The sequence below is a fragment of the Ictalurus punctatus genome, chromosome 9 (genome assembly GCF_001660625.3).
Source record: "Ictalurus punctatus breed USDA103 chromosome 9, Coco_2.0, whole genome shotgun sequence".
Taxonomy (NCBI): Eukaryota; Metazoa; Chordata; class Actinopteri; order Siluriformes; family Ictaluridae; genus Ictalurus; species Ictalurus punctatus.
In genome coordinates, this window is record NC_030424.2 from 19,320,015 (window position 1) to 19,332,465 (window position 12,451).

General features: G+C 37.4%; 1 protein-coding gene and 1 pseudogene across 1 annotated transcript; one reads left to right on the forward strand and one right to left on the reverse strand.

Moving 5' to 3' along the window:
• Positions 1–4,155: 4,155 nt before the first annotated feature.
• On the forward strand, positions 4,156–8,619 carry c9h8orf74 (chromosome 9 C8orf74 homolog). Its single transcript, XM_017476646.3, has 4 exons — positions 4,156–4,259; positions 4,818–5,007; positions 6,060–6,457; positions 7,623–8,619. Exons 1-4 carry the CDS (start codon positions 4,215–4,217, stop codon positions 7,827–7,829), a joined length of 840 nt encoding a protein of 279 aa, XP_017332135.1. The 5' UTR covers positions 4,156–4,214; the 3' UTR covers positions 7,830–8,619.
• Positions 8,620–9,577: 958 nt separating this feature from the next.
• LOC108269579 (L-threonine 3-dehydrogenase, mitochondrial-like) lies at positions 9,578–10,744 on the reverse strand (annotated as a pseudogene).
• Positions 10,745–12,451: the final 1,707 nt, after the last annotated feature.

The following is a 12,451-nucleotide window of genomic DNA, read 5'->3' on the forward strand; positions in this document are numbered from 1 at the left end:
ATAAAACCAGAAAAAGTCATTGGTTAGGCTAAAATATTTTTTTTCTAACACGAATTAACACCAAATCTAATTTCTAAATGTCTCCCAGATATAAACAGCATGGAATCAGCATCTACTATTATAAACAAAGAAATAGAAAATATACTCACACTCAAAGGACACATGATCCAAACTGATGTTATAATAATTCAAATATTTAGAAAACTAAAACAAATTTAATACAAACAATGTTTCAGGTAGCATCTAGCTGGCTGAAGTGCAGTAAGCATCACAGTAGTGTATGTTCAAAATCCTGCCACTAAAGATGCAGACATTAAGCATGTCCTTTGGAAGCTAAGGATAGAGTACAAAGCTTCTTTAATCATCTTGAGATTTCTGAAGTCTAGGCGAGCGTTAGATACATGCCAGGAAGGCCCAGATTGTGTAAAGAATAACAAGCAGATTAGGCAGTGAGGAAAAACTGTGAGTAAAAAAAAAAGTATTCTCAAATGAATAGAACTGCATGTTCTGTGCTTTTCTTTCTTTAGCGTGTGTTATTACGATGGATAATTAAGTGCAGCTGGTTGCCAGGACAGACATTCACCCTTTAAACATACACCCACTCTCTCAAATTCACACACAGTTAAGAAAAACACTGTGACATTAATGCAAGTACATTAGCTGCTGGTGAAGAGAAGCAACATAACTGGCATGAAATTCTGTTCCAACCTGTACATTCACTATGAGTTTTGTGTACAGCATTACATGCAGATAAATATAAGACTTCTGTTTCCATAGAGAAGCTTGGACTAAGTTTGGGGTGAATATACATTTCTACAACATACTAAAGGATTATGTTAGAATATAGCAACAGATTTTAGCAGAGTCCTAGTTATCACAGTAATACTGCCATTAATGTTTAATATCCACAATCATACACATTTAAATAGATATCATTGTGTTTGTTGGTACTTTTAAATGTAGCTCTCTTTTGTGTGTCTAGCTGCTGTTAAGTCACTCCTACACTGACAGAAAGTGGCTTACTGTAAGCTCTTGTAAAGCCGGTACAACCTCTGCACCTTAAAATAAAGTGACCCTCCGCTACCTCCATTAAACACAGCTACTGTGCTCCTAATTACACGTCAGAGCAACATTTCAGACCTGTTTTGTAATACCAAGATTTTGTACATTGTACTTAAAATATCTCTTTTATGGCATGCTCAGTGGTAATGCTAGAAGAAAAAGCTGTCAATGTTAATTCATTTAAGTGAAAAAAGAAAACAATAAATAAACATTACATAAATGATCAGAAGTAGCATAAAATACTTTCAAATGATAATAAGAAGAGACCATTTTTCAGACTTCATTTATTATTTTCCACTGTATTACAAACTCAAGCAGGCATTTGTGAGACTCGTGGGAACATGTGCTTTGAAGCTCTGTCAGACACGCATTTCACTAATCTGATACAGAGTTTAGAGCCCAAGGGCTGTCTGTTGTAAAGGGAACAGCTTCTCAAGGGATCCAACATCATACATATAAAATAAAGCCATGATTTATTAACATCCAAAATGAATAAATTTATGCGTGCAATGGGTTAGACTGTACAGTGAATCTAATATTAAACCAACTTTACCATGGTAAAAAGCTATTACGTAATCATTTGGGGGAAAATAACTGGTTATTTAATTATGGCATAATTGAGATAAACTTTATACTTGTTAAGACTTGGTAAAAGGTATGCTTAATTTGTAATATCTTCTTATTTCTAATATGTCTATAAATGACAGAAACAAGTTTCCAAAGGGTTATTTAGGCCTTTATCTTCTGGAAGTATTCATTTGCCCAGTTCCTAACATGACTTTCAGGCTTAGTAATGGTGCCAAAGGTGCAAAATGAATCGTTTTCGATAGACAACACACTGCATTTGCACACAAAAAAAATTAAGCTAAAATCATAAAACAGACAAGATGTGCTATTTACTCATGTGAAAGAAATCAACGTGACACTTGAGACAGTTATCTGGAGAGGAACTAAAATGAGTCTAATTAGTCTAATTTATTTTTATTTAATATGTACTAACCAAGAGCACCAATTACACTTAATGAATCTTTAAATTCAAAATCTACTTTATTGGCATATCCAGCATGTGTGTACAGCAATCACACAATGTAATCTCCTCAGTTAATGTGTTGCATGAACCATGAAAAATAAAGAAAATAAAAAATAACAGATAACAAGCCATAGATGCACTAAACTATTGTCTAATATGAAAATGTAACTACAATTGTACATCAAACTGAGTGATAGAACAATAATAATCACCCTACACAGTCTACAATCTTTCGAGTGCGCGTCTCAGGTCCATACCAACCTGATAAATCAGCATAAATCCTAATTAGGTCACAGGATTTAATGACAGTCCTGTTGCACTGCTTTTATTCCACTGTGAATACAAACATTGAGCTTGACAGCATAAAATGATTCTAGACCGCATTATTCCTGTACTGCACACATTCACAGTGCCCAAACCGTCATCATCATCCTACCAATCATGTTATAAATTATGGCCTGCTGCTTTGTTCACATACTTGTTGAATTAGGCCCAGGTCCTTTCTGGTAACCCTTTCTGAGTCATAGCTGTCTTGTGTCTCTTGGACTAATTTCACACTGCATTGCACACATCAGCAGCTTACCCTTTAGCGACAGATTCATTGTTGCAATGGGCTGTGCCAAAAACATCCAAAGTCTGGTGTTGGCTAGTAAGGATTCCAGGAAGCTAGTTCAGCAAGACACTGTAACACTGCAAATGTCTGTAAAGATAAAACAGCATCCAATCCAGCATGGTGGTGTGTCACTCAGCAGCCACAGAGACCTACTACAGGGATGACACATCTGTATGTTGTTCTCTTCACTTTGTCTCCATTCATTCCATTAGGCTAATTATCAGATACATGCAGACCCACATGGAGGGAGGAGTGACTCCTATTAAAGAGGATTATTCTGTTCCACCATCTGTGCCAGTAGATATTAACTGTTACTTCTCCAAAAGGAATGTGTAGGACAAGAACTCGTAAATAAAATGTAATGTTAAAATGTAAACACAGAATTAATCACTTATGTGCAAACTATTTAGAGCACAAGGTTGTATGTATAGATCTGGCAAACATACCAATAGAATATAATACAATATTACTTGCCTAACCTTTTCAATGAAGTCTGATATTAATAACAAATGATTACAAACAAATAATCATGAAGAATGTCATGTATTATGATCAATATTTTTACCTCTGTAATAAAAATGCTAACATTTGCAAAATAGCACATATCATTATCAGGGATTTTACTTCCTCCGTTCAGTGTGGTAGATAAAGATGAGCCAAAATGAGCCGCCTATAGATTATTAACATAATTACATAATAATTACATTTTTTCTTTAAACACAATCTCTTTTTATGACATTGCCAGACAAAACTGAAGTGACAGTTGTGTTTTGCTTTATGTAGAATTATGGTCAACTGAAAATTTTGCCTATTATAGTAAGGTTGTCTTGGAGTGGGATTATTATTATTATTATTATTATTAATTATTATTATTATTATTATTATTATTACTCTTCTTCTTCTTCTTCTTATTATTATTATTATTATTATTATTATTTAGATAGATAGACAGACAGACAGATAGATAGATAGATAGATAGATAGATAGATAGATAGATAGATAGATAGATAGATAGATGCATGGATGGATGTACTTTACTAATTTCCTGGAGGAAGATTTCCATATGCATACAAATGCATACAAATAATAAGTTAAAACAAAGTTAGACATTCAAAACATATTAACAAATCACCCACAGTGCAAAATACATTCGTGCAAGAAGCACGACAAGGTATAGAAAACAATAGACATTCAAGCCAACCAAGTGGTGAGATTGGTAAGAGATTGGTTATTATTATTATTATTATTATTATTATTATTATTATTATTATTATTATTATTATGTTCAAGAAATGCTGAGTTTTTATCATTGACAATGGCACCGAGATTTCAGGAGAACGTTTTCTGAAGCATTTTATGCACATATTCAGATGGTAAATGTGTAACTGATGATTGTTCAGCAAACATAACTCCTCTGCAGTTCTATAGTCAAAGAGTCACGTGACTAGGCGAAGGTCGCGCTTGTCTCCCTAGCAACAAGCATTTTCCTAACAACAGCCGTCGCCGCAATGGACGCGTTAAAGACGGCGATACAGGAAGCAGCGAGGCTCAAGGTAACTATCCACTGTACAAGCTTGTATTAGGTGCAGTGTTTACCAAGTACGACTTACACATACTGCTAGATTTTGGCTTCAAATCCTTTCCGAAGGCCATTTACTGTACAAACCGTTAGAAGCGGATGCGCGAGCAGGCCAGGGAGCAGTTAAAGCAAATCACAGTCAGTAGATTTGAGGTGATGTTTATCATTTTGCTGCTGATTTAACATTAGCTTGAAGGTACACGCAGTAGCAGGCAGGCCTATCTATTGTTCTTTTATAACCTAACTCCAGTGTCTGTATCTGCAGATGCAACAGGTTTCACATCATGCATGCCTGCACACAATTTCCATCATACACTTAAAATGTTGAATTCATTGCAACCAGTGTGATTAATGCAGCAGCTTACCTCCAGTTACCTTACACTAAATAACGGCGCAGTAGATCAGTTGAGAGAGATTATAGGTACCAGTGCCAAAGCAGGTGGGTGTTCGTATAATCACACCACTTTCCCCATCATCAGGAGCATGTACAGTCACTTCTGCCTTATTGCCACCATGCTCCGTTTCTTTTCAGAGAGATGAAGGCATAATACGCCTGAACAGCTGTTTTCAGTGGAGAGAATTTGAAGGCGATGACCAGAGACAGAAAATACACCAAGAATTTGTGTATGAGAATGTGATGTACTCAGTACAGCGTGGGCTTCCATGGGCTGCAGTGGCCCAAATAGCAAATCTGAGTAAAGAGCTCCTCCCTGAGCTTAGAGGTGAGTCATGGCTCTTGAATACATGCTTCACAAATCGTCTGTTTCACTTATTAAACATATTGATGCATATCTATATTTTAACAATAATATTGCTGAGTAACAGCTGAATAAAGACGCCGTGTGACTGATCTTCTTTCGACCATTTTTTCAGGCTTGTGAAAAAAATAAATAAATCAGGAATTATAGTCATAAAATCCAATGTGTTCTCTGAAGGTTTAGGGCCTGTTTACACCTGGTTATGCATTTTCTCTGATCGGATAGTTATCCGATAGTGAAAAGACCAGGTGTAAATGCCTTCCAAAATGCATTCGAGACAGATTTAAATCTGATTGCTCAAACCACATCAGGACATGGTCTGGGATGCATTCCAGACGAAACCTGACAAGTCTAAATGCATCTGGTTGTTGAAACCACATACGCCAGCGCTTTTCTCCTCCCAAACGGAAGTACGTCACTTGCTTTAGTTGTTCCAGAAGTAAAAACAACTTATCGACCGGTATAGCCTGACGGAGATGAGTGTGCTGCCTCATTAAATTGCTTTTCGTGCTGACACAAAAATAATTGAAGGTCCGCCGTCCCATTCGGAAACCAGATAGCCAGTCTTGTTCTGTAAAAGATGCCAGCACTATTTTTCCCCAGCAGTGTTGACTCCAAGCTTTCATCCAGGTATCTCACTGGGTTTTAAAGTTTAGTACTGCCGACAGCAAAAATGTTTCACGTAATAAATGATGCCTTTTGTTGCGTAAGCGTTGTAGCAAGCATTTTCATTTTCTTTTCGACTGCATTTGCAAACCCAAATAGAGCAAAATAACTATGGCTGCCATTTCAGTTCAGTGGAAATGTGTATTTGCATTTTGCACGGGAATAGAAGATCAGATTCATATCCGTTTAGCTGAAATGCATTATGTGGCCACATGTAAATGGAACAGTTTTTAACAAATAAGATAACTATCCGATCAGAGAAAACGCATGAAGTGACCAGGTGTAAACAGGCCCTTTGTTAACCTGACTCTGAATATGTGTGTGGTCCTCTCTATAAACCTCTGTATCAGGTTTGGAGAGATCTGAAGCAGCGTCTTTGATCCAGACTCGGCTGTCACAGTGTGTTCATCGACTGTCTCCCTCTCATCACGCCACCATGTATGACTTTATGGTGCAGACCTACATCCATCATCAGAGCCTATATCAAGCTTTTTTAAAGGAAGAGGTGAACCTTAACTGTATGCACTCCCATCTTGAGATTCAAGTTCCACCACATCCCCTACCACTATCTGAGGGAACAGATTTGGGAATCTGGGAGAAGCAGCAGGCTTTGAAAGAACTAATGGCAGTCGAGACAGTGAAGCTTGCAGAAATCCATAGACTAAAAGAACAAGCCGAGGCACAGATATGGGAGAAGGCAGAAGTCAGTCTCAGTGACCTTTCACTGGAGGGCAGACTAGACAAACAGGTACTAGTGTTCCTTGATTTATGACTGATTTTATCATTGTGTTTGGTAGCACATGTTGTCCCAGGTAAATTAACAAGTTAAAGGCCTGATGACACTTCAAAAAATCTTAGTTTAGGAGATAATACGTAATGTTAATGTCACTCTTTACACACAGACAGGTGAGAAATTAAAGGAAAAACCAGCATAAACTGACCTAGTAGGGTGGTTGGCCACTGCAAGATACCATAACAGCTTCAATGCGCCTGATTTGGGTTCACTTATCCCCTCAAAGGGAAGGGTCTGGTCATCCTTATCATGGTGGAACATGTATATTAACAATTACACTTACAGCATATAAAAGACACCCTTATCCAGCGTGACTTTCAGTAGTGCTTTGTAGTTTCAATAGTTGAAAGTACAGTTAGTACAGCAACAAATTAAAACACACAGGTCAAGGGAATTTTTTTTTTTTATAAATAAGTGCTAATAAGAAGCCAATCTATCATTTCTGTCCTGATGGGAGTGGTGTCTTCCAGAATGGCCCCGTCCACACCCACAGGAATGAAAACTATGTAAATTATATGCTTATGCTGTGGCCTTAATAGTCACTAGATTTCAACCCAACTGAACACCTATGAGAGATTTTGGACTGACATGTTAGACAGTGTTCTCCCCCAACAACATCAAAACACCAACTGTGAGAGTATCATTTGTGACAATTGTGTTCATCCACCATCACAGCCCCCACCCCCACCCCGTATCACCCCCACACATCAATAAGACACTTTATTCTTATTTTGTTACTCATCTGTATCTTAAATATGAGTATTTTAGACAAACTATCAATATGTCACTCACCATCTCCAAACCACGAAAGCAAGAAGGCCTTCAGATCTAAGTGCTATGCAGTAATCAGACAAAAAGCACTTCACCTTTGAACACCCATGCTTCATCGGCAGTTATAAACCGGATTAAATGAGTGCATTTGTTATTTACTCCTACTGACAGCTCGTTTTGGGTTATAAGTTAGGGAGCATGTTTGAATAAAAATCTACTTGTCTTATTTCTAAATTCTGCTATCCAAGAACTGCTATATTCTGTCTCTACAGACTAGTAAAATTTATATTGCATTTGTATCAGAGATGATATGTTTTATCCTCTTCTTTAACCATGTTTTTGACTCTAGGCACTGGAAAGCATGGTTCACTCCATTCTGCAGTCAGAAGTAGACATGCTAAAGGAGATTTTAATAAAGGAAATCAGAGCTGTGCAAGAGCTGCTGGAAATAAGACTGAGTCAAACAGCTCTACAAGGAGCAGGACACTCTTCAGATGCATCAGGCTTCTCACAAAAAGGCTCTACGTCTGGCTCCACAAAACCGAAAAAGAAATGAGGGTAACAAGATGGTTTAAAAAAAATATTTTATACTGGCAATCATTCATTCATTCATTTATTTGTTCATCTTTGGTGAGTTCATTATACTGGTCAGGATCATGGTGAATCCAGAGCCTATCCTGGAAACAGTGGGCATGAGGAGGGAATACACCCTAGACATTGGGGCATCAATCCATTGTAGGGCACCACACACACACACACTCATTCACTTATAGGGGCAATTATAGCATATTCAGTCATCCTACAGCATTTTTTTGGTAGGTGGAGAGGAAACCCACAGTAACGTGAGAGAAAAGAAACAGTAATTAGAGCTACCCCCTGCACTTGTACTGGGAATTGAATATACTGTATTAAATATCGACATTAAATTTCATTTTAATTACACAGAATTGTTTTTGCACTGTACAGTGCTCTATTTTAAGGGTTTGAAAGTGCTCTAATAGAAAATGGGGTCCTCAAAGTTTATTTGATGGTTTGGGCTTGTAGTTTTCTACAGAGATTTTAAATTGATTTATCCTGGGCTGAACAGCTAGATTGAAGAGGGTACTAAGCAAAAATACTTAATATGGAATTTGGATTTAAAAAAATAAAAGAGAAGATAACCTGCTTTATACAATGCATTAAATCATCCACGTGGAGAAACTATCCATAAAATATCAATAATATATTCATAACACAATATGCTTGTCGTGTGGATAATGGAGGAAAAAGAACATTACAGACATTAAAGTCATTCATTGCAATAAGTAATATTACATTCAAAAAAGAAAATATACTTACAAATATAGGTCAGCAAAGAGTTATGTATATATATATATATATATATATATATATATATATATATATATATATATATATCGTGCAAAAGTAAATGTAAAACTCTTTTGATAAAGCTGCAAAGTTGTCATATAGTATTTCAATGAATAGCACCAGATTCTGAATGGTTGTTCCCATGAACAATACTACACGTCTTTCTCCAGAAGAGCACAACTAATCAACCAAAAAGCACCAAAACAACTTACACCAATGATATTACACTAACAAAAAAGTACATTAAAGCTTGCACCACAAAAACAAAATGACAGCAAAATGATATGCAGATATATCAAGTTACCAATTTTTTTCACAGATGTTAAGGCCAATGTGAGGCACACCTGTACTTGGTAAAACTCAACATGTGACATTAGACCTCAGTTTGTTGACAGAAATAAATTATGAACATGAGAATATATACAGTAACATTTTTGCTTTTGAGCCCAAAATCCAGATCAGGAATGCCTGTTATTTTTAAACCCAGTTCACTTCCTTATATCTCATCACCACCACACTCAGTAGAGGCTTATTACACGATCATTTGATACTTTAAACTGCACTACACACAAGGAAATGAACAGGCTTAAAAAAACAGTATGCCTATTAAAAAAGCTCAGTAAAAAAAGCATACTGATGTGACAATTTATGTGGGTGTTTAAATTGGAAAATGGTGTTTGTCCCCAGTGTTTGAATGGATGCCTTATCTTTATCATCTCATCTATTACAAATATAAAGGTTATTTGTCTTAACATGTTCACATTTGACCTACCTATCTGTAGCTCTGCATTCCAAGAATCTAGAATTTGTTTCCCTATAAAGTCACCTGACTTTACTCACACTACATTTTAGTACAGTTGTCCAGCAAGTTTCAGGATAGTGTCATGTAATACAATACCCAATGCACAAAAAAAGCAAAACAAACCTTTTATTTGGTTGCAACTAGTGTACTACAGAAGATGGATACTAGTCCAGTGTGTCTGAGTATGCACATTGTTCTAATCAAATCGTGATGTTCAGTTAGCATGTGTAAGTCTGGAGTCAGGGCTGATGAAGCTAAACATTGTCTGGATGAGTTCTGGTAGGTCATACAGAATGCATGCTTCCAGCCCCAATCTTTCCTCACATTGCTGTCTTCAAAGTTCATAGGCCAACTGTCAGCTAGTCAAAAACGTATGAAAATAATTAACAGGCTGAACGCATGGAAAGAGAATTTACAGTAAATCTCAGATGTGAGTCATAGCCTACAGTAAGGCTTTTATACACAGCAAGGCAAATCTGATTTATATCTTAAATCTGAGTTTCCACATCATCTGACTGGTCTAACTGAGTCACATATCAATAAAAATGATTTTAATCGGTTCTGAAACCCTAGACACATGTGGCTTGTGGTAAAAAAGAGGGTGTTTTCTATCCATTCAGATTACCAAAAATCAGATATGATTTGTCTGTGTAAACAAAGCCAAAAAAGGTTTTATGTAGGCTTTAAATGAAATGCCATATATCTTTAGGCTCTTACCAATTGCTTGTCTAATCGGATCAACATAAATGATGTGCAGGTCAGGCAGCTGCTTCTGTAACTCCTGAATAAGCTCTTCAGCAGTGAAGCTCATGGCATTGATGTTGTAGGTATGCATGCTGAGCGTCTCAGCAGGAGCCGCCATCACCTCCAGTGTAGCTCTCAGACAGTCTTCAATGAACATCATAGGGAGGTGTGTATCAGCCTTCAAATTACACGTAAATTTTAACAGCATCATGAAAGATCTGGACAGCACAGTCTGAAGAAAGGAAAGGCTGAGTAAAAATAGATTTCTAATAAAAGTACAGAAAATGGAGGGAAAAATACAGAAATGCAAGAATGACAACAGTTGGTAAAGGATGGAAAGATAACCTGTCATTCCTTCTCCAGGCTGAGAGTCTGCTGAGATGATGCCTGGGTACCTCAGACACTGGAAGACAAGGCCATATTTGTGATTGTAATACTGTCAAACAAAAGCACAAGGCCATTGTGCACCTGAACATCTTTCACCTAGCCAAAGCTTAAAGGCTAAGCTCCTTCTGAGGCAGTGCTGTATTTAGCCCCTGACTGAATACCTCTCCCATCAGCTCTGCATGGACCTTGGACACTCCATAAATGGTTCTTGGGCACTGAATGCACAGTTCTGGAGTGGGGTTACAGGGCGATGTGGGTCAAAAAGCTCCAATTGTACTAGGAACAGAAATCTTTGGGGATTCACAACAATCTCCTATAAATTCTTGTAGTCCAGAATATCAGCATAGATAAAAGGACCTGGAAATCAGAATTGTATCAGTATAAGTCACATAATGATGCACAATATGTGGCAGAGAACATACTAAAAAAACATGATTTTGGTGGCATCCTGATGTCAAAAATAATAAAATTTTTGTTTCCATTTTTTTTCCTACAGGTTAGAGCATGAACTTTAGACTTATTTAAGAAGTGACATTTTCATCCAGATAAAATTGTGGCATTCCAACAATATTTCATCAAAGACATGTAATACACCCATCCATCCATCTTCTATACTGCTTATCCTTCAGGGATATACTTCAGGGTCACAGGGAACCTTGAGCCCATCCCAGGGAACATCGGGCACAAGGCGGTGTACACCCTGGATAGGGTGCCAATCCATCGCAGGGCAACATGCAATACATATATAATATAAGTATAACCTCCTTCTGTCAGCTACACCACTTAAAGCATTTCAACCTTCAATATGTCAGAAAAAAGCATTCATACCTAAGCAGTGTAGCGAGTCTCACCCCCAGTTGTTCCACCTGAAGCAAGTATATAAAGCACATAGGGGAAAAAACACGTTAGAGGTCATCAGTGCCATGGGCCCACTGTTGCCTTGGAAACTACACTTCTTTGGTTTGGAGAATCCATCTAGTTACCAAGGTAACCAATCATCCAAAAAAAAAAAACCCACATGTTTATCAATAAGGTGGAGTTGCTACAATTGCTCATTGGTTTGAAAGCATGCCACATTAAAAAAATGAGGTGATGAAAGCAGAGTAATGCTGTCATACCTGTGATGAGAACCTCGGGGTGGTCAGTCACTGAGAAGGTGATGGAGCAAAACCTGGCATCAAGTGGTGATCTCATTTGGCGTGGTAAGACACTGACGTTCCTTACAGAGTGAGAAAGCGGTTCACACCCACATGCTGCAGTCAGGAGGAGCTGCCGTGTTGCTTTACTTACCGATCTGATCAAGGGCATTATCTATCTTGAAAACAGAGGGACAATATCTAAGTAAGGGGGGCACTGAACAGTTTATAGGTAGAGGTAGTTACCAAATTAAGAGTTGGATATGTTTATGTGAGTCTGCTACTTTAACCTCAAGGATGTATGGATATACTGCCACCTTCTGGCTAAAGATTTACCACATGCAGTATAAGCTTCTCACAAAATGCAAATGGACCAAAATATTTTGCTTTAGCTATTTACACTGCAAAACATTTGTTGCAGGTTATACACAGATATGAGTACTCAGTTAGTTATAGAAATCAGAACAACATTAAATAATGTTCATGGCAGCATGTGTTTGGTTGTACATAAGAAAAATCCTCATTGTGCAGCTTTGGCTTTTCAGAATTGAATTAACAAATCAGGGAGCATGTTAGGGCTTCCTAGCCCTATAATATTACATTGCATGTCACCAGTGTTCTGTCACCAGTGTTCTGTTCCTAGCCTTATAATATTACATTGCATGTCACCAGTGTTCTGGTTCTTGGTATAAATTAGCTAGTGGGGGGATAAACTCTACAAAGCAGTAGTGCACAAGGTGT

Coding starts and splice junctions, on each gene's coding strand:
- c9h8orf74 (XM_017476646.3), top strand. CDS start 4,215: ATGGACGCGTTAAAGACGGCGATACAGGAAGCAGCGAGGCTCAAG. Junction 5,008..6,059: donor GCTCCTCCCTGAGCTTAGAG/GTGAGTCATGGC, acceptor CCTCTGTATCAG/GTTTGGAGAGATCTGAAGCA. Junction 6,458..7,622: donor AGGGCAGACTAGACAAACAG/GTACTAGTGTTC, acceptor TTTTGACTCTAG/GCACTGGAAAGCATGGTTCA.